This window comes from Microcaecilia unicolor, chromosome 3 (assembly GCF_901765095.1).
Source record: "Microcaecilia unicolor chromosome 3, aMicUni1.1, whole genome shotgun sequence".
Classification (NCBI taxonomy): domain Eukaryota; kingdom Metazoa; phylum Chordata; class Amphibia; order Gymnophiona; family Siphonopidae; genus Microcaecilia; species Microcaecilia unicolor.
This window is the reverse complement of record NC_044033.1, coordinates 263063824-263084127: the sequence shown is the minus strand read 5'-3', so window position 1 is coordinate 263084127 and position 20304 is coordinate 263063824. Positions and strand designations below refer to the sequence as shown.

The 20304-nt window shown below is 44.3% G+C and overlaps 1 protein-coding gene across 3 annotated transcripts in view; it reads right to left on the bottom strand.

Annotated features, from left to right (window-relative positions):
* The window catches only part of SASH1 (SAM and SH3 domain containing 1), a 568634-nt gene that overhangs the window by 245031 nt on the left and 303299 nt on the right, over window positions 1-20304 (bottom strand). For all 3 annotated transcript variants that reach the window (XM_030198038.1, XM_030198036.1, XM_030198037.1), the window contains 2 exons: window positions 6291-6341; window positions 6110-6159 (listed from right to left, as the gene is read on the bottom strand). In XM_030198038.1, the coding sequence (XP_030053898.1) occupies window positions 6110-6159; window positions 6291-6341 (101 nt within the window). The remainder of the gene's footprint in view (window positions 1-6109; window positions 6160-6290; window positions 6342-20304) is intronic.

Sequence of the window (20304 nt, the reverse complement as noted above, 5' to 3'; positions counted from 1 at the left end):
CTCTCATGGCATAAAACAAGCACTAGAAAGTATGTGGCATAGGGATCAATTGCTCCTGTCACTATCTATCCCACAAAATGAACAGTCCAGGCCCGATATTGAGCTGAATGTGATAACTGCTCAATAATAATCTGTTTTATTCTTCTGGGATCTTGCTGGGTAATTGTGACTTGGATTGGCCACTGTTGGAAACAGGATACTGTGCTTGGTAGACCTTTGGTCTGTCCCAGTATGACTTATAATTAGGCAGGGTAACGTCAAGAGACAAAAAGGCTGCAGGGCCCAGAATGTTCTTCCCACAACTGTACAGGAAAGTATATTTTGGCAGCCTGCTGCACCAGAATGAATGATCAGGTCCACCATGGTAAGGTCTGTGCCTGCAAACCCCAGGCTTGTGCAGCTGGCAGAGATCGGCAGACTTTACTAAGGACTGCAGTTTCTTGTTGGTAGTGAGAATGCTGACAGAGAGGTTTATTACACCACTTAAGAGCCAGGGTTTGGAGTTCTGAAGGTTGAAAAAAGGCCAAGTGCATGTGACCAAAAAAAAGGTTCATGTTAGAATAGAGGCTTCAATGCAGAGCATTATCTGCATCATGAAAAACTATATCAAAAGATTTTCTACAGAGCTGGAAAAAAGTAAATAATGATTAAGGAGCAGAATGATAACTAGACTCCAAACTACTTTTAACATTCTTCTCATAGCGTTCCTTTATTAGCCACTCCGAGCCAGTACTAAACAAATCAGCTTGATCAATTTGCGTACTATATTGTGCAATACCTTTTCAAGAAGCCTTTTAACTTTGTCCAAAATGTGACTGAGCTCTGGTGCCACTACCTATGCATTTCAAAAAGGTTGAGGAAAACAACTTGGGGAAAATAACTTCAGGTACATACTGTTTTCTCCTCTGCCTGCTGCCAAGTGCTGTCTAGTGAGCAGCACATTTTAACAGCATCCATTCTTGAATGCCATTAGACATCAGGTGATAGGGGCTGAATCAAGGAAGAAAATTATGGTGCCTGCTTCATTTTCCACAAGGTATGTACATAAAAAAAAAAGCTCTGTTCACAGTTAACAGAGTTATTTTGTTCTGCAACACAGCCAAAAAGTTTCAGATACTCTAAAAATGCACTCTGAGGGCTATGCTGAATTGCGTTCTTGACTGGAAGAGACGTACAAGTAAACAAAGAGGAAACAGGCGCCATTCTGAAGCAAGCACTTCACTGGAGCTGGGAATATTCCCAGAGCTACCTTGGATTACTGGCATTGCTTTCCTTTAAATAGCATTTAGAGACTACACAACGTTACGAAGATAGATAATAACTATAATTTTCTCCTACTCATCTGTGCAGAAAGATAGTGCTACATCTTGAAACAAGGAGACAAGGTTGCACAACAAGTAGATCCTATCAGACCACTGGTGTAAATTCCTCCCCAAGCAGTACCGGAAGAATGGGGGCCCAAGGAAGAAGAGGATCCCTCTGTATGTACTCGATCCTCTGAGGTGGGACCCCCAGGCCTTTTCAGAAATTGTCAATGCTATGAAAGCCAAAACCAGATATATAAGGCACAAAAAACTTATATGAAAAAAAATTATGTGTGAACGAAGAGAACCCCTCACAAAATTAACTCACCCAAAGAGTGGTATACCTTATTTGTGTGGATAAATTGCATCATTCATCGGGCATTCTCAAATAATAACCAACAATCAAGTGCTCCAAAATGTGTCTCACACAAAAAATAAGTCCAAACTGTTTTACAAGGAAAAGTAATATTTCTAAATGCAATTGTACTTATCTGCTTATCAAATGTTGCAACAAAATGATGGCCAATGACTACTTCTGCAGTGCTGTATACCAATCCGATTAAAGCAGAGAGCCCACCTACACAGGCCTAACACCACTGGTTTCCAAGGAAGCGGCAGTAAGCCCAACGTGGGCTTACCACTCGCTATAAGGGAGGTACCACCGAGTTAGCGCAGCAGCCTGGCAGTAGTTCCCTCCCCCAGAACATGCCATAGTCTATTATTGAGATAGACATGGGGAAGCCACTGCTTGCCTCGGGATTGGTAGCATGGAATGTTGATACTATTTGGGATTCTGACATGTACATGGCAGATGTCTGTGTGGCCTGACTACTAGGAATGCTGGGCTCCAATACATCTCAATGGCTTGTTTTTGTGCGTCCTTCCCTTGGATGTTTTTTTTTTTTTTCAATAACGGTTACCAAAGAAAAACACATTGAGCACAAAACAAAAGAATGGCAATTTTTGAAAAAAAAAAGACGTTTTTCTGGATCGAAAATCACTATATTCACCACTTGATTTTTGAACATTTTCAAGAAAACATCCAACATCGGATTCAGACGTCATATCAAAAATGCCCCTCCACATAGCAACATTTATATAACATTTATACGAATATATGAGAATTTTTGTTTATAATTTCACTCCTGGGCCTTAGAATTTGCAACATTAGTACACAGGCACCAAAATGTGACCCATCTTTATCATAAAGGGAAATAATTAATTTTCAGAAAGCTTCCTTGTAGAGCTTCCCTCTGAAAACTTGGTCTGAGGCTCACACTGCACACACAAAGCACCTCCATTCTTTGTACCTGCACTGGAGCAGGTCAAAGGTATGTGTTTAAAAGTGCAACTGACTGCCTTGTGCACTAAGGGGTCCTTTTATAAAGTCGCGCTGAAAAATGGCTCGCGGCAGTGTAGGCGCAGGTTTTGGGTGCACGCCGATCCATTTTTCAGCGCACCTGTAAAAAAGGTCTCTATTTTTTTTTCCCGAAAATGGATGTGCGGCAAAATTAAAATTGCCGTGCATCCATTTTGGGTCTGAGACCTTACCGCTAGCCATAGACCTAGCGGTAAAGAATCTGGGCGGTAATGACCTACGCGCATCAAATGCCACTTGGTGCACGTCCATTATGTGCACCAGAAAATAAAAAAATATTTTTCAGACAAGCGTAGCAAATGCGCAAAAAATGAAATTACCGCAAGGGCTACGCGGCAACCGGGCGGTAACTCCAATTTGGCGCGTGTTCGGCATGCGTAGGCACCTACACGGCTTAGTAAAAGGGACCCTAAATACAGGGCAGATAAGGACACACCTTCCTACACTTAATGCACATTAATTTTTGTATTAAACATTTGGTAAATGTAAAAACTGCTGCACTCCAGTCAAAAAGACCCCTTAGAGTCCAAAAACAACTCAGAGTCTGAGATGAGTGGACAAAAAAAAACCCAGACAGCTGTTTTGGTTTAAATAAATAAAAAAATAAACCCAATTCTATATTTTTAATGTCCTTTCCCAGCTTCTGCCGTCTTGTAATAATGATGAATTACTGAGCAAGAGCTCTGAGACAGATGAAAAACATTATCCCTCTAATTCTACAAATAGCGCTTAAAATTTGTGCGCAATGTAATTGCTTAATGAGCCAATCAGTGCCACTAGGGCGCTAACCATCAATTATTGGCACTAATAGGAAACAGATCGAATTTGTACGCACATTTTTTAGTCTCTATTTTATTATTATTATTATTTGTTACATTTGTATCCCACATTTTCCCACCTTTTGCAGGCTCAATGTGGCTTACATATAACCGTTAACGGAGTTAGCCGATTACAGTCTGAACAAATACATGGTATGAATGAATACAAAGTGATATTGTGGTAGAATGAGGTACATGTAAGGTAGGTACAGTTGGTGGGAACTTAGAGAGGAAAAGGGAGGAAGAAGAGACAGGTAATATTCGTTACGGTCTTTGGTTACATTGTGTCGCAAGTGTCCAGGTATTTTTATGTTGGGTCGGTGGGTATGCTCTTCTGAACAGGTCTGTCTTTAGTGCTTTCCAAAAATTTAGGTGGTCGAGCGTAGTTTTTACTGCTTTGGCATTGCGTTCCATAGTTGTGCGCTTAGGTAGGAAAAGCTGGCTGCATAGGTGGATTTGTATTTGAGTCCTTTGCTGCTTGGGTAGTGGAGGTTTAGGTATGATTGTGTAGATTTTGTGGTGTTTCTGGTTGGCAGGTTGATGAGGTCTGTCATGTATCCTGGTGCCTCGCCGTAAATAATTTTATGAACAGTCGTGCAGATTTTGAAAGTGATACGTTCTTTGATTGGTAGCCAGTGCAATTTTTCTCTGAATGGTTTTCCAAATATAAGCCTGGCTGCTGTGTTTTGGGCGGTCTGAAGTTTCTTTATGATTTGATCCTTGCATCCTGCATAGATTCCATTACAGTAATCTGCGTGGCTTAGTACCATGGACCGTACCAGGTTACGAAATATTTCCCTTGGGAAGAATGGTTTTATGCGTTTGAGTTTCCACATTGAGAGAAACATTTTCTTTATGGTGGATTTCGCTTGGGTCTCTAGTGATAGGTTACAGTCGATTGTTACTCGGAGAATTTTCAGGCTGTCTGAGACAGGGAGGGTGTATCTTCGGGTGTTAATGTTTGTGGGTTTGTATGTATTGTATTGGGATGAGATGATGAGATAGTGTGTTTTTTCTGTATTGAGTTTTAGTTGGAATGCATTTGCCCATGAGTTCATGATGTTTAAGCTTAGCTTGATTTCGTTGGTGATTTCCGCCAGATCATGTTTGTATGGGATATATAGTGTAACATCATAGCATAGATAAATGGGTTGAGGATGTGCATGTAAATTACTCTGCGCAGATCTGAAAAGGGGGCATGGCCATGGGAGGGGCATGGGCAGGTCAGAGGCGGCTCCAGCATTTGTGCAGAGTGTTATACAATTCGGTGGATCCGAATCTAATTTAGGCGTGGGGATTTACACCAGGGTTCAGCTGGTATAAATCCTTGTGCCCAAAATTGGGCACAGATCCTGGAACTAAACACTATTCTATAAACAGCACCCAACTTGGAGCATCGACATAAGAACATAAGAATAGCCATGCCAGGTCAGACCAATGGTCCATCTAGCTCAGTATCCTGATTCCAACAGTGGCCAAGCCAGGTCACAACTACCTGGCAGAATCCCAAACAGTAGTATGGAGAAATATCTCAAGGAGTTGTTAGCTGGATGGGAACATCTGGGAGAAGTAGAAAAGCAGTGGACAAAACTGAAAGGAGCTATTCTAAAGGTAACAAGCCTGTTTGTAAGAAAAGTTAATAAAAGTAAGAAGAAAAGAAGGCTACTATGGTACTCGAAAAAAGTGGCTGAAAGGGTAAGGAAAAAGAGGTTAGCCTTCATAAATTACAAGAGATTGGAGAAAAAGGAAGACAGGTGACAATATCTGGAAAAGCTAAGAGAAGCTGGTAAAGCAGTCAGGAAATCAAAGATGCAAATGGAAGTAGAAATAGCCAATATGGTACAAAGGATGCAAAAACTTTTTAAAAGTTAGATTAGTGACAGGAATAAGTGCAAAATGGTATTGTCCTTAGGGGGGGGGGGGGGGGGGGGGGGCAAGATTGTGGTAAAAGAAAATGACCCAAAGTATTAAAGTCCCTCTCCACCCAATTCAATATCCAAGGATTATCTGTGCCCAGAGAAAAAGCCAAATTCCCATGAATGGGCAAGAGACCACTATAACATGAAAATGTGACAGTAAAACAGCACCTTAAGAACTCCCACTCAGCTTTGAGGGAACAGTGTTTACACTGGTCATTCAGTGGTCCAAGTTCAAGGGGGGGGAGGTTCTGACATTAAATTTTTTGAACAGACTGAAGAATATTCACTGTGATCCCTCCACCTTGCACAAGCAGCACAGGCAAATGAGAAGTGGAAGTCATGTCGACATCTGCACTGCCTGCTGCCCTCTTATGTTAATCTTGAGCTCTACCACTGATATTTGCTGTCTCCTGCATCTCAAACATTTTTCATTCTGCACACAACAATGGAATTAATTTCCCATAATTCATTACTATGACATCAGACAGGTCACATAAAGAACCCCTTGCTCCACACTCTGTCTTTTCCCACCAAATGTCAAAACGAAAATACTGAAATCTCACAGGGCTTTTTTTCTTTGGTTGGCTGCATCTGGATTTAGGTACAATAAAATCTGTTTCATTTTAAAGAGCTGCTTTCTCTTGGGGGGGGGGGGGGGTTCTTGGAATAACAAAATCAAAACAAACTTACTTTCTCTCTGTCTCTGGGGTAGACACAGTGCTGCAGAAGCCAAGGGATTCCTAAAAAGGGAAGATTTCACTGGTGTGAGTGCCAGGAGAACAAGTAATGACTTTTGTTTCAGCCATTGTGCACAATATCAAGCAAAACAGCAACTGCGTAAATAATGAGCATGATTTGTCAGTGTGCTTACTTCAATCTGGGACCGCAGCTGGAGTGACGTGGGGCTGGCATCGGATTTTTCCTAAAACAGAACAGATGCAGAGCTAAGTAAGAGACACTCAAACATGGCACATTCCAGTAATTAAAATGCTTAGCAAGATTTATCAAGGCAGAAACTATACAGATACCACATGTGCTGTGTACACGTGAGAAAACATATATACATCTCTTGAACAAGCTGACGGTACTATATTTACCCAATTAGAAGGAACCTGTTTTAAATCTGGATGCCACAAATCGACAATCATCTATACTGACCAAATTGGTGGCCTCCAGGGTCAATGATATTCTAATCACCTTTATTCAGGAGTTGCGGCACATTGGGGTTAATTCTATAACTAGGTGACTATATGCGGGCAGTCAGAGGGCACTTGGTAGGAGTCTACTCGATAAAGAAACATAGCCAGTTATATATACCTGCTTATAATTGAACGAGAAAAACGCCCAAGTTCCGACCTAAATCGGGAGATGGACGTTTATCTCACAAAAACGAATAAAGCGGTATAATCGAAAGCCGATTTTGGACGTTTTCAACTGCACTCTGTCGCGGATGCGGACAAAGTTGATGGGGGCATGTCAGAGGTGTGGCGAAGGCGGAACTGGGGCGTGGTTATCTGCCGAACAGAGATGGACGCATTTCACCGATAATGGGAAAAAAGTATGCGTTTTTACCTAGAATTTAGGACACTTTTCCTGGACCCTGTTTTTTCACGAATAAGGCCCCAAAAAGTGCCCTAAATGACCAGATGACCACTGGAGGGAATCGGGGATGACCTCCCCTGACTCCCCCAGTGGTCACTAACCCCCTCCCACCACAAAAAATGATGTTTCACAACTTTTTATTTTCACCCTCAAATGTCATACCCAGCTCCCTGACAGCAGTATGCAGGTCACTGGAGCAGTTGTTAGGGGGTGCAGTGGACTTCAGGCAGGTGGACCCAGGCCCATCCCCCCTACCTGTTACAATTGTGCTGCTTAATGCTTATTAGTCGTCCACCCCCCCCCAAACCCACTGTACCCACATGTAGGTGCCCCCCTTCACCCCTTAGGGCTATAGTAATGGTGTAGACTTGTGGGCAGTGGGTTTTGAGGGGGATTTGTGGGGCTCAACACACAAGGGACGGGTGCTATGCACCTGGGAGCTCTTTTACCTTTTTTTTTGTTTTTGTAAAAGTGCCCCCTAGGGTGCCCGGTTGATGTCCTGGCATGTGAGGGGGACCAGTGCACTACGAATCCTGGCCCCTCCCACAAACAAATGCCTTGGATTTATTCGTTTTTGAGCTGGGCGCTTTCATTTTCCATTATCACTGAAAAACAAAAACGCCCAGCTCACACATTGTCGAATAAAACATGGACGTCTATTTTTTTCCAAAATACGGTTCGGTCCGCCCCTTCACGGACCCGTTCTCGGAGATAAACGCCCATGGAGATAGACGTTTTCATTCAATTATGCCCCTCATAGGAGTCCACAATCAATAGTGTCTTCTATTTTCTGGCTCCAGCACTATATTTTTTATTTTTGTTACATTTGTACCCGCGCTTTCCCACTCATGGCAGGCTCAATGCGGCTTACACGGGGCAATGGAGGGTTAAGTGACTTGCCCAGAGTCAGAAGGAGCTGCCTGTGCCTGAAGTGGGAATCAAACTCAGTTCCTCAGTTCCCCAGGACCAAAGTCCACCACCCTAACCACTAGGCCACTCCTCCACAATTCTCTGCCTCAATACATTAGGCTTGAAAAATTATACAAGACATTTTGGACCCTATTAAAGTCTTGTTTCAAATGGCTTTCGGCAGTTACTGAGCCCTTTGAGAACTATTTTAAAGACAAGAAGATTGGTTCCATATAGCATAAGGATGGATGGGTGGCATGTGTTTTCTTGTGTGGATGATTGTTGCCTTCCTTTAATACAATGGAGTTCCTTGTCCTGTGTTACTTTTTATGTTTTTAGCTGTTTGGTTTGTAAATTACTATGATTTGCTGCCAAAGCTCATATGTACTTGTACCCACAGGCTATGCAACAATTTTCAAAGCTAAACTACATGTGTACTTTCACTTTGAAATCTGCTGTGGGCATGGTGTATTTTCAATGGCTAGATTTCAGCTGGAAGCACAGGTGTGGAGATCTGGAAATGCAATCTATACGTTCACGTTTCTTCCCCTGACCCGGGAACCTCAAAAAAGGTAAACCCTGTGGAACACTGAACAAATGAGGGCAATCTTGAGAGAGCTGGTTAAAAAGGTGAAAAAGGCTTTTGACCAGTGTTGTATAGTAACTAGGTAAATATAACTAGTTACTATACTTAAGTTCAAGTTTTGTTACTTTTACCAAGTAATAATTTTACCAATTTTTACTACTTTTAGCTAGTTACTTCTGATGCTTGCAGATAAAAGTAAAAAGTAAACGTGGCAGAGTGGCCTAAATGATGATTCCTCAGTAAACCAAATGAAACAGCAAAACCTGGAACAGGATTTTGCAATTGCAAACCTCGTCACAGAAACATTGGATCATCTCATCTTAAATTTTGCTGTTCAGGGAATACAGCCTATGAGAACAGTAGAGTTGCCTATGCTTGTTGAACTGGTTACTAGTCTCAAGCCAAAACCATGATAAGTTTGGTCACTTCGAAGTGGAGATGAAGCTGAAGCTGGTTGCAATTCTTGGTGAACAGACATATATCTCTACCATAGGAGCCGGCTCTGTGGGTGCTATGGGTGCTTGAGCACCCCCAATATTGAGAAAATTCCTTGTATGTGTCCAGGGAGGGGTTATTTCCACTGGGCATAGCACCCCCAATAATTTTGAAAAGTTGGCTCCCATGATCTCTATCTCAACAGATTGCTGGACATCCCATGGAAAATTTCACATTGGCGTGACTGTCCACTGGATTGATCATCTGCTTGTCTGGCATTAAGACTGAAGAGTTTCTATACATTTTACATTCTTGCATCAGTTCTTCAATATATTCAGAGTTTGCCATCAGACGAAAAATAGTTAGGGCAACAACAGACAATGATTTCAACTTTGTGAAAGCCTTCTCTGTAATTGGAGAGCATGGCAATGATAATAAAGATGGAGACGAAGATGCAAGTGATGAATTAGCACTACTAGTAACGCAGATGATAATGATGATAAACCATTCTTTGCTTTAAGGAAGTCAAGGGTTTCAGACAGAGATTTCTTTGATCAATACCAGCAGACTCAGTTAAAAGGCATCAGTAATATTGCGGCCTGGCCTGATTTGAAGGAACTTTTTATCAGACTGAACAATCCCACTTCCTGATAGTACAGTTGTTGAACACCTTTTCAGCTGTGGTGGATTAAAGACTTAGAAAAAATCCAAAGCACCACAAAGAGCAACCAAGGATATACAAAATTCGAATGAAAACCTAGCTATAATAAATATCCAGTGGCGTACCAAGGGGAGGGGGGGCCGTGGGGGCGGTCCGCCCCGGGTGCACGCCGCTGGGGGGGGTGCCGCAGTGCGCGCCTCTCTGCTCCCAGTTCACTACGCTCGCTACATTCTCTCATTCGCTGCTGCAGCAGCTCCCTCCTTCTGCCCCGGAACAGGTTACTTCCTGTTCCAGGGCAGAGGGAGGGAGCTGCAGCGAACGAGAGAATTTAGCGAGCGTAGCAAACTGGGAGCAGACAGGCGTGTGCAGCGGCACCCCTCCCCCCCAGCGGCGTGCACCCCGGGGGGGTGTCAATTCATAGGGGGGGGGCGCTGCACCCGGGGGGGGGGGGGGCGCATCTGCGATCCGCCCAGGGTGCCATCGAGGCTAGGAACGCCACTGTAAATATCCATAAATATCTGATGTATACATTTAAATAGAGGATTAAAGACCCACAAGCAAACTCACATGAGTGACAGTTTCAAAATTTAGTTTTATTAAAAGCGAAGCAGGTTGAATTGTAGAGCAATAACATTGTTGGGATAAAAATGTTAACAATAGTTGCATTCACTGAAGTTACAGTACTTTTACTTTTTACTCCAAAAGTATTATATTAGGCAGTAACGGTTTTACTTTTACTAAGCCACGGTACCATTTTTAGCACGCTAGAGACGCCCATATAGTCCTATGGGCGTCTCTAGCGTTTAGCGTGTGCTAATCATTAGCACATGCTAGAAATGCTACTGCAGCTTTGTAAAAGACCCCCTAAATTTTGTAATGTTTTCTTTATTGTACTTTTACTTAAGTATTAAAATATACATTTATTTTTACTTTTACTTAAGTACTTTGAGCAACATTGCTTTTGACCCACATAAATCAGTGAAATAACTAACCAACATGATTTCAATTAATTCCCACATGTGACTACTACAGGCAGGTCCACTCACAAAACCTCCAAAGTGGATGCAATGAATCTTCAGATGAAATGAGGCACAGGATCCAGAGAACAGGAAATGGGCGTAGTTGAAGAAGGAAGGAAACACTAAGACCTGAAGGTCTGAATCCCTATCTAAAGTGGCATCAAAGACACATTATTACTGACAACTGATACTGATCATTTTGCCAAAAAAATTGTTGAATAGCAGAATCTTAAGATATAAGTAAATATTCCAGTGAGGAAACACCAGCACAATGAAAAACAAAATCTCCGTGCAAAGCAAAGCTGTAGATTTTCTAGAGTGGAGTGGAGTAGTTGGCTTAATGGTTAGTGTAGTGTGCTAGGTTTGTGCATACCTTACCTTGACAAAGGCTAGACAGAAACAGGGGCTTGGGTATACATACAAGCTTGGTAGAAACGGGATTCAGGATACACAGGGTTCAGGATATACATGCAAGCTTGGCAGAAGCGGGGTTCAGGATATACACTCAGGATATACACACTAGCTAGACAGAAGCAGGATTCAGGATATACACTCGGGATATACATGTTACGTCTGTGCTTTCCTCGCCCTCTGGTGGCCAGAACGGGTGGCTACTATGGACCATCACCCGTTCCAGATTTTAGCACAGTCCGGTCCGGATCTTCCAGGCTGCCAGGTTTGCTTGTGTTGTTTGATTTGTACAGCGCTGCGTAACCCTAGTAGCGCTCTAGAAATGTTAAGTAGTAGTAGTAGTAGTAGTTTGAGCCTGCATAGCACCCTTAGCTGCCTGGTGATTGCAGCAGAAAAACAAAATCTCCGTGCAAAGCAAAGCTGTAGATTTTCTAGAGTGGAGTGGAGTACTTGGCTTAATGGTTAGTGTAGTGGACTTTGATCCTGGGGAACTGGGTTCAATTCCCACTGCAGCTCGTTGTGACTCTGGGCAAGTCACTTAACCTTTCAATGCCCCAGGTACAAGTAAGTACCTGTATATACTATGTAAACTGCTTTGAATGTAGTTGCAACAAACACAGACAGGCAGTATATCAAGTCCCATTCTGTAATGATGGTACAGGTACAGCTTGTCCTGGAATCTCACCACATTCTAGATAAAGCTGGATGTTCTAAGGTAGACTCCAGTTCCTAAAGTTCAGCCTCACAATAGATTTTCTGGAGAGTTTCTGCTTGTGTCATTTCTTCCTCTGTAGAAGAGGGTGTCATACCTTACATATTGAAAGTGCAATCATGCGTGCTCCACATTCCCATATCAGAGTGAGACTCCTGCACCCATAGCAATAGGAAGCTGACCCAGACAATCAGGCGGTCAGCCACACAAACGGGTGGCAGCCCAGCAAAGCTAGAGGGGGGCGTGGCTAGGAGGAGAAAAATGGGGGAGAGTCAGAAGGAAGAGTTCGCAAGTAGGTGTAGACAGGATAGAATAGGTATAGCAGAAGGGGAGGCAGGATAAGATTGAGGGGGTTGGGGAAGAGTCGGGAAGAATGTAGAACTTTATATATGTCTCATGTACTTGTTATGAATGGCTGTTTTAGTAAGAATTGTGTTTTCTATTTTTAAGAATGATTGTTTTAGTTTGCTTTCCTTATGATTGTTTTATTATGATTTTACATTACCATTTAAACCGTTTTTGTTTTGTAACCACAATTTGAAATGGTATAGTAAAATGAATAAATGATAAACAATAAGGGAGGACCTAGGGATGGAGAGAGGGGTGGACAGAGGAGGCAACAAGAATGGCATTCCCAAAGGTGCAGTCGCCATTTTGCAGGCTGCTCTAGCAGGTTCACAGTTATTCTGTAGTTATGGGTCCCAGGCCTCTTCCTGTAGTCTTTGGCTATGGTGAGATAAGCTGCACTAGCAGGTTGGACTTTTAGCCTCCCTTGCTTTTGGCATAAAGGGCTCTCCGTACCTGAAGCAGGTTGTGTAGACACCTTTTCCTACCTTTAGCGAGGCCTATGAGCTATTGGGCTGAAGGGCGCTCGCTACTCAGCACAGCGCCAGCCATGGTGTGTGCAGCACTGCTTTTGCATGTGTCCTTGACTTGCACAGAAGGCCGCCTCCAGGGTAAGGTTTGCATCAGGTGGGGGATAGTGGTTAGAGAGGGGCCAGAGACAAACTGATGGATGCCCATGGTCAGTGCAGTTGGGGGTGCCACAAAGGCAGCGGTGGTGATCCTTAAGGGGGCAGTGCTTGCAAAGTGGAACAGAGCTTACGTAGGTCCAGTGGCATGGTGAGTGGTGCAACGTTGGATAGTACGGCACAGCCAGGTGGCCCTATGCTAGAACAGATTTCGGCGGTGGCTGCGGGCCTTAGAAGTGGCACTCCCTACCTACCCCCGAAGCCACTTTGTGCAGTGCAGCCATGTTCCCTTAATTTGGGCTGATTTTGGTGGCGGCAGCCGAAGGCCATGGAAGCAGTGCATTACTGATGTTTTTTCATGTGGCTCCATGTCCACTCGCTCCCACCCTTCCTCGCTTGCTCGCACCCTACCTACCCGTGAAGCAGCCTGTGTGCTGGGGGGCTGTGCAGCGCAGCCATATTACCTTTCACTTGGGCTAAGTTTGGCAGCAGCCGTGGACAAGTGACGCGCCGCATTAGTTTGGAGTGCCCCCTCAAACACTCGCTCCCTATTCTCCCCCCCCCCCCCCCACCGAACCAGCCAGTGTGATGACGGGGAGCAAAATGGTTTGTCTGGTGGGTCGGACTTTTGTCATTCCGCTGGCGCTGGGGCGAAAGCAAAAGAAAAAGAGATATGAATAGGAGGGATTCCGCCAGTTAAATAGAGAGTTACATTGCATCAGAGAAGTTATCACATCACAGATATAATAGCAAAGTACATGAGTGGGCCATGGTAATGAAATCACTATAACCGGTGCCATCTTGCTGCCAAGTGGGTGAGGTCTTCATTATTCACTGGGCAAGCAGGCTATGGTATCCATGTTGGTGGGGTCTAACTTGTTTTAGCAGCCATATTGTTAGGGTCATATTAATCAGCCCTATGTTCTAGCACTCCAAGCTCGTCAGGTATTCAGCTTACCTCAGCCTGCGTAATACCTACCTAAAGCAGTCTTTCACAGAATTGGCACATTGCATGCTGGCCCATATGACTCCACAGAAAACGTGACTGACTATTGCCCGACAAGCTTCAATATCAATAGAAACCATATTTATTTCCATTTAAATAAAGACGATATAGGAGTAAAGTATCCACTGATTTGCAATAAAGGTTTGATTGCAGCTGTGACCATATAAGAGCCATGGCATGTACAGCAATGGTAGCTACTGCTAATAATGGCTTGTATAGTATTCTTTTACAGACATCTTTCCGGCTACGATAGCCAGATGCTCCTGGACATTTGATCTCGGCACAACCACGCTGCCCTGGCATGAGAGGCACTCACCCAGTCACCTCACTGTGTTATCAGCCTGACACACGCCCAAGCAGGTCAGGTTGTATTAATAAGCCACAACTAAACTTTTTCCCTCCAGGTATAGCGAGTCAACAGTTGACAAATAATACCACAAAAATTTCACACAGAATAGCCTAGGACAAGCTGCAATATGCTTCAGGACACTATTAGCTAACCAAGCAGGTTAACAGCGACAGACATTAAAAGATTGGGTGGATATTGCCATACAATCTTTTCTCTAGAGAAATGAACACACATTAGATAGTGACAGCAGCAAGCCACAGAAAGCAAATACGCATGGACAAGGAAAAGTTATTCCTATACAGCATAAGCTGCAACATGCTGCAATGCACTATTAGCTTGCCTGGCAAGTTATCAGTGGCGGGCATTAAGCAAGACATGTGGAGGAGTGGCCTAGTGGTTAGAGCACCGGTCTTGCAATCCAGAGGTGGCCAGTTCAAATCTCACTGCTGCTCCTTGTGATCTTGGGCAAGTCACTTAACCCTCCATTGCCTCAGGTACAAACTTAGATTGTGAGCCCTCCTGGAACAGAGAAATATCCAGAGTACTTGAATGTAACTCACCTTGAGCTACTACTGAAAAAGGTGTGAGCAAAATAAAAAAATAAATAAAATCAAAAAGATGTGCAGATATCTCTGCACAGTCATGTATCTGCCAATGCAATAAGTAGTGGCACGAGACAGCCACAGAAAGCAGGATTGCACAAGGGCAGGAGAAAAGTGAGCTATTTATAGTATTTTCTACTGTGGTTTTGGTATAGGTATACCTTGACACGTAAATTTGTTCCCCGCGCCCAAGAGTTGGAATGTGGAGAAATGAAGTTGTCTCCTTCTTGATAATTATTATGGGTGTATCTGAAAGGTAAGGTAATGGAGTTTAAGAATTGGCCACAGCTAAGAGTCCTACATGGTGGGGGGACCGCGACAAGCGAGGCTTCGCTGTCCCAGTCCTTGGCAGTGGGTCCTAGTTTAAGAGAGTACACAGCGGGAGGTTTCAGACCAAATTAAGCTTCAACAGTGGGCAAATATGTAAGTTGTGTTGGCACATGATAGCAGCTGCATGGTTGATGCCCCCCCCCCCTCTTATACGGTGGGGGGGGGGGGGGAAGTGACAGTAAGAGAAAGTCAGCAATGTCTCCTCAGACTTGGACGGAATGGGGAGGCTGAAGGCATCAAGAGAGACTCAATGTTTAAGAAGGGGAATGTGATTTTATGGCCAACCCCTATCAAGGATGTGATGGCAGCGCCTCAGTACGTGTAAGGTACATGCCACAGGTGGCGCAGGAATGTGGTTCATGTAAGGCTGAAACGGTGGGAGCTGTGTGACTTAAAAGGCTAAAAACACTGCCCACAAGGCTCTAGATAGGAATTTAAATTCATGTATTTAATTGATTGATCTTGTAAGCTGTATACTTGAATGTAATTGCATGAAACTGTAACTATTTTGCATATGTAACTAATAGAATGCTGCGGCCACAATAAATTCTACTATTTTGTCGGATAACTTGTTAAGTGTTGACTTATGGAGTGGTTGTGTGTGATGTGAAGAGAGTACAATGGTGACGCCTGCCCTGTTTGGGAGAGGAAACACTTGTAAGTGGAAGTGTCAGCCAGGTTCTAAGATGGGAGCAGCCAGGTTCTAAGATGGGAGCAGCCGAGTTCTCAGTGGCTGCAGGGGAAGACAGACAGACAGGGAGGAAGAGCACCTGTTTCCCAGCACTGCCTATTGGCTGACAAATGGGTGACAGGAAAAGGAAACCGCACAGGAGAGATGTGCTTCCTGTCCTCTCATCTTGCACCTGGCTGCTTGAGTCCCTCACCGGACTGCTGGCACTAGGAGGTGCCTCAGCAGCCAACATGAAACTGAGCCCCTGCTACTTGGGCAAAGCCCATTAGGACAAACCTCAGGAACAGCCTAAAAAATAGAATCATTCCAGGCTTTCTGCTGCTTGGTGATAGCCTGGTGTAGATTGTGGAAAACACTTAGAACTGCTGCAGCCAGTGCTAGGAGGAGAGAGGTGGGAGAGAAGGAAGAGTGGGGTTGTAAAGGAGAGTGAATAATGAGGTGAAGAAAAAGGATGAGGAGGTATAAGGGAGTGGAAGGGCCGGAGGATGTGGTAACAGCGGTTAATGTATCTGGGTTTAAAAGAGGTTTGGGCAAATCCCTGGAGGAAAAGTCCATAGTCTGCTATTGAGATAGACATGGGAAGTAACTGCTTGCCCTGGGATTTGTAGTATGGAGTGTTGCCATGAGTTAGGTTTCTTCCAGGTACTTGTGACCTGGCTTGGCCACTGTTTGGAAAACAGGATACTGGGCTAGATGGACCACTGGTCTGACCCAGTATGGCTACTCTTATGTTCTTATGTAAAACAGCAAGAGAGGGAAAGACAGGGAGAGAAACAGAAGACGATAGGGAGAGAGGGAGGAAATGGATGAAGGGAGAGATATTAGGGGAAGAAAGAAGATAAACTGATTATGTGAGAGGAAAAGGGAGAAGACAGAGGCTGTGGCTAGAAATAGGGACAAATAGAGGAAAGAGAACCAAAGGAAGGTGAAGAAAAAAGAATAAGGCAAGAAGAGCAGAACACTTAAAACAGCTAGAGGAAAGGAAGACAAATAAAGTTCAAAGAAGATCAACAACATAAGGAGAAAGCAGAGGTTAAGGAAAGAAACCAAATCAGGGACACAAAAGACATTTTGTAGTAGACTCCTTCCTTTGTCTTCATTGTGAAGGAGGACTGTAGGTTTAAATTAATTTTGAGCAAGGGGGGGGGAGGAAGAGGAGGAGAGAGATTTATTAATTTATTCCAAAGTTCAAAGTGGCTAAGAACAAAACATACATGGAGGGGCATAATCGAACGAAAACGTCTATCTCCATGGGCGTTTATCTCCAAGAACGGGTCCGTGAAGGGGCGGACCGAACCGTATTTTGGGAAAAAATAGACGTCCATGTTTTATTCGTCAAGTTCTGAGCTGGGCGTTTTTGTTTTTCACGGATAATGGAAAATGAAAGCGCCCAGCTCAAAAACGAATAAATCCAAGGCATTTGTTCGTGGGAGGGGCCAGGATTCGTAGTGCACTGGTCCCCCTCACATGCCAGGACACCAACCGGGCACCCTAGGGGGCACTTTTACAAAAACAAAAAAAAAGGTAAAAGAGCTCCCAGGTGCATAGCACCCTTCCCTTGTGTGTTGATCCCCCCAAATCCCCCTCAAAACCCACCGCCCACAAGTCTACACCATTACTATAGCCCTAAGGGGTGAAGGGGGGCACCTACATGTGAGTACAGTTGGTTTGGGGGGCGGTGTGGAGGACTCCCATTTACCAGCACAAGTGTAACAGGTGGGGGGGGGATGGGCCTGGGTCTACCTGCCTGACGTCCACTGCACCCCCTAACAACTGCTCCAATGACCTGCATACTGCTGCCAGGGAGGTGGGTATGACATTTGAGGGTGAACATAAAAAGTTGTGAAATTGCATACTTTTGTGGTGGGAGGGGGTTTGTGACCACTGGGGGAGTCAGGGGAGGTCATCCCCGACTCCCTCCAGTGGTCATCTGGTCATTTAGGGCACTTTTTGGGGCCTTATTCGTGGAAAAACAGGGTCCAGGAAAAGTGCCCTAAATTCTCGCTAAAAACGCATATTTTTTTTTCTATTATTGGCGAAAGGCGCCCATCTCTGATCGGCCGATAACCACGCCCCAGTTCCGCCTTCACCACGCCTTTGACACGCCACCATCAACTTTGTCCGCATCCGCGACGGAGTGCAGTTGAAAACGTCCAAATTTGGCTTTCGATTATACCGCTTTATTCGGTTTTGTGAGATAAACGTCTATCTCCCGATTTGGGTCGCAATATAGGCGTTTTTCTCTTTCGATTATAAGCTGGATAGTCAGACAAAAACATATTCAGGTAAAATAAATAAAAAGACAAACAGCATAAAACTTAATGAAATACAATGAACATGAAATAAAGCAGCTCGTGTTTATAAAACTAAAACAAATATGAAGACCACCATATACCTAGCAAGCATTTATAAGTTGGAAAATGCTCTTCAATCCTCTGACTCACTTACACTTGAACAAAAACAGTCCCCACAGATTGATTTGTGTTGCAACTGACATTTTTGGTGTTACAGAATTTCTTCGGTCATGATAACCTGAGAAACGTAAATTTGCTTGCCAGTGAATCAATTTTCACACATTTAGGGAAAGGGAAATTGGACTTGATATACTGTCTTTCTGAGGTTTTTGCAACTACATTCAAATAAGTTTACATATATTCAGGTACTTATTTTGTACCAGGAGCAATGGAGGGTTAAGTGACTTGCCCAGAGTCACAAGGAGCTGCAGTGGGAATTGAATTCAGTTCCCCAGGATCAAAGTCCACTGCACTAAGCACTAGGCTACTCCTCCACTCAACACATTCACAAGATCTCCTCAAGGACAGGCTCTGGGAGTTCCTGTACCTCTTAGGACCTCCTTCAGTCTCTGGAATCCACGGCCTACACTGCTCCTCAGTCACCTGCTGCATCTATTTTGCACTGGTTTCTCTTCTCCCTAGTTCCCCGAGTATCATTTCAATGCCAGATCAGGCAGATTAGGAAAGTCAGCATAAAATTCTTCTTGCAAGAAACTCAGTGGGCTGCTTTGAGTTCCAGACCCTCTTCTGGCAACCCAGACAAAAATTCTCTTCAATTCAGAAATGGTATGCCCTCCTTCCCTGCGAAAATCCAACAGGTGGGGGCTATCTTCTAATTTATCGATTTGCGTTACAAAACGTATGAGGAGAGACTTTCTGAATTAAACATGTATACTCTGGAGGAAAGGAGAAGCAGGGGTGATATGATACAGACGTTCAAATATTTGAAAGGTATTAATCCGCAAACGAACCTTTTCCGGAGATGGGAAGATGGCAGAACGAGAGGACATGAAATGAGATTGAAGGGGGGCATACTCAAGAAAAATGTTAGGAAGTATTTTTTCACGGAGAAAGTAGTGGATGCTTGGAATGCTCTCCCGCAGGAGGTGGTGGAAATGAAAACGGTAACGGAATTCAAACATGCGTGTGATAAGCATAAAGGAATCCTGTGCAGAAGGAATGGATCCTCAGGAGCTTAGTCAAGATTGGGAGGCGGGGCTGGTGGTTGGGATGCGGGGATAGTGCTGGGCAGACTTATATGGTCTGTGCCAGAGCCGTGGTGGGAGGCAGGGATAGTGCTGGGCAGACTTATACGGTCTGTGCCAGAGCCGGTGGTGGGAGGCAGGGATAGTGCTGGGCAGACTTATACGGTCTGTGCCAGAGCTGGTGGTTGGGAGGCGGGGCTGGTGGTTGGGAGGCGGGGATAGTGCTGAGCAGACTTATATGGTCTGTGCCCTGAAGAACACAGGTACAAATCAAAGTAGGGTATACACAAAATTAGCACATATGAGTTATCTTGTTGGGCAGACGGGATGGACCGTGCAGGTCTTTTTCTGCCGTCATCTACTATGTTACTCCTCCCTGGACAGAGTGAAGGAGTTAACTATTCATGGGATGCTCAAGCCCCTTCTGCATCTACAGGGCTAGCACCTATGACTGAGGAAACTCTTACCTCTCAGTCCTCAACCCTAGGACCTTAAAGAAAATAGGAATAGAAAGCTTTTGATTTGCTATATTCTCTTTAAACCCTTTAGGGAACGGGAGAGAGCCTATAGACCCTCTGCTTCAGCTGTGTAACCTCCATCCTATACACAACATTTTCATGCCATCTGTGTGGCTGCCTGCATAAGCAGCTCAATGAACTGCTCACTCTTCCAATCACTCTAGGGGTCACTATAAACCAAGCTTGTCCAACCTATGGCCCGGGGGCCAGAATCTGGCCCACCAAGTGCTTTTTTTCTGGCCCTCGGAAGCTTGGCAATCCTTGTGGTGCTTACATTGGGATTCCTGCTTCCCCACCATGACTCAGCTCTCTGTAAGCTTGAGCCACGCGGTGCTGGAAGTTTAGATTTGATAATATGGTTTCAAGCCTCAGACTTGAAACTGCGAGACCAACCTGAACTTCTGGCATCATGCAGCTCAAGCTTGCAGAAAGCCATGTTGTGGTGGGGAAGCAGGAATCCCACTGTTTCTTCTGCAGCTGAAGCCTGGTGAGGGGATAGAGATGGGGTAAAGACTGGGGGGGGGGAACATGAGAGAGACTGACTGGGTAAAGGCTAGGAGGTACATGAGAAAAAGTGAGAGAGA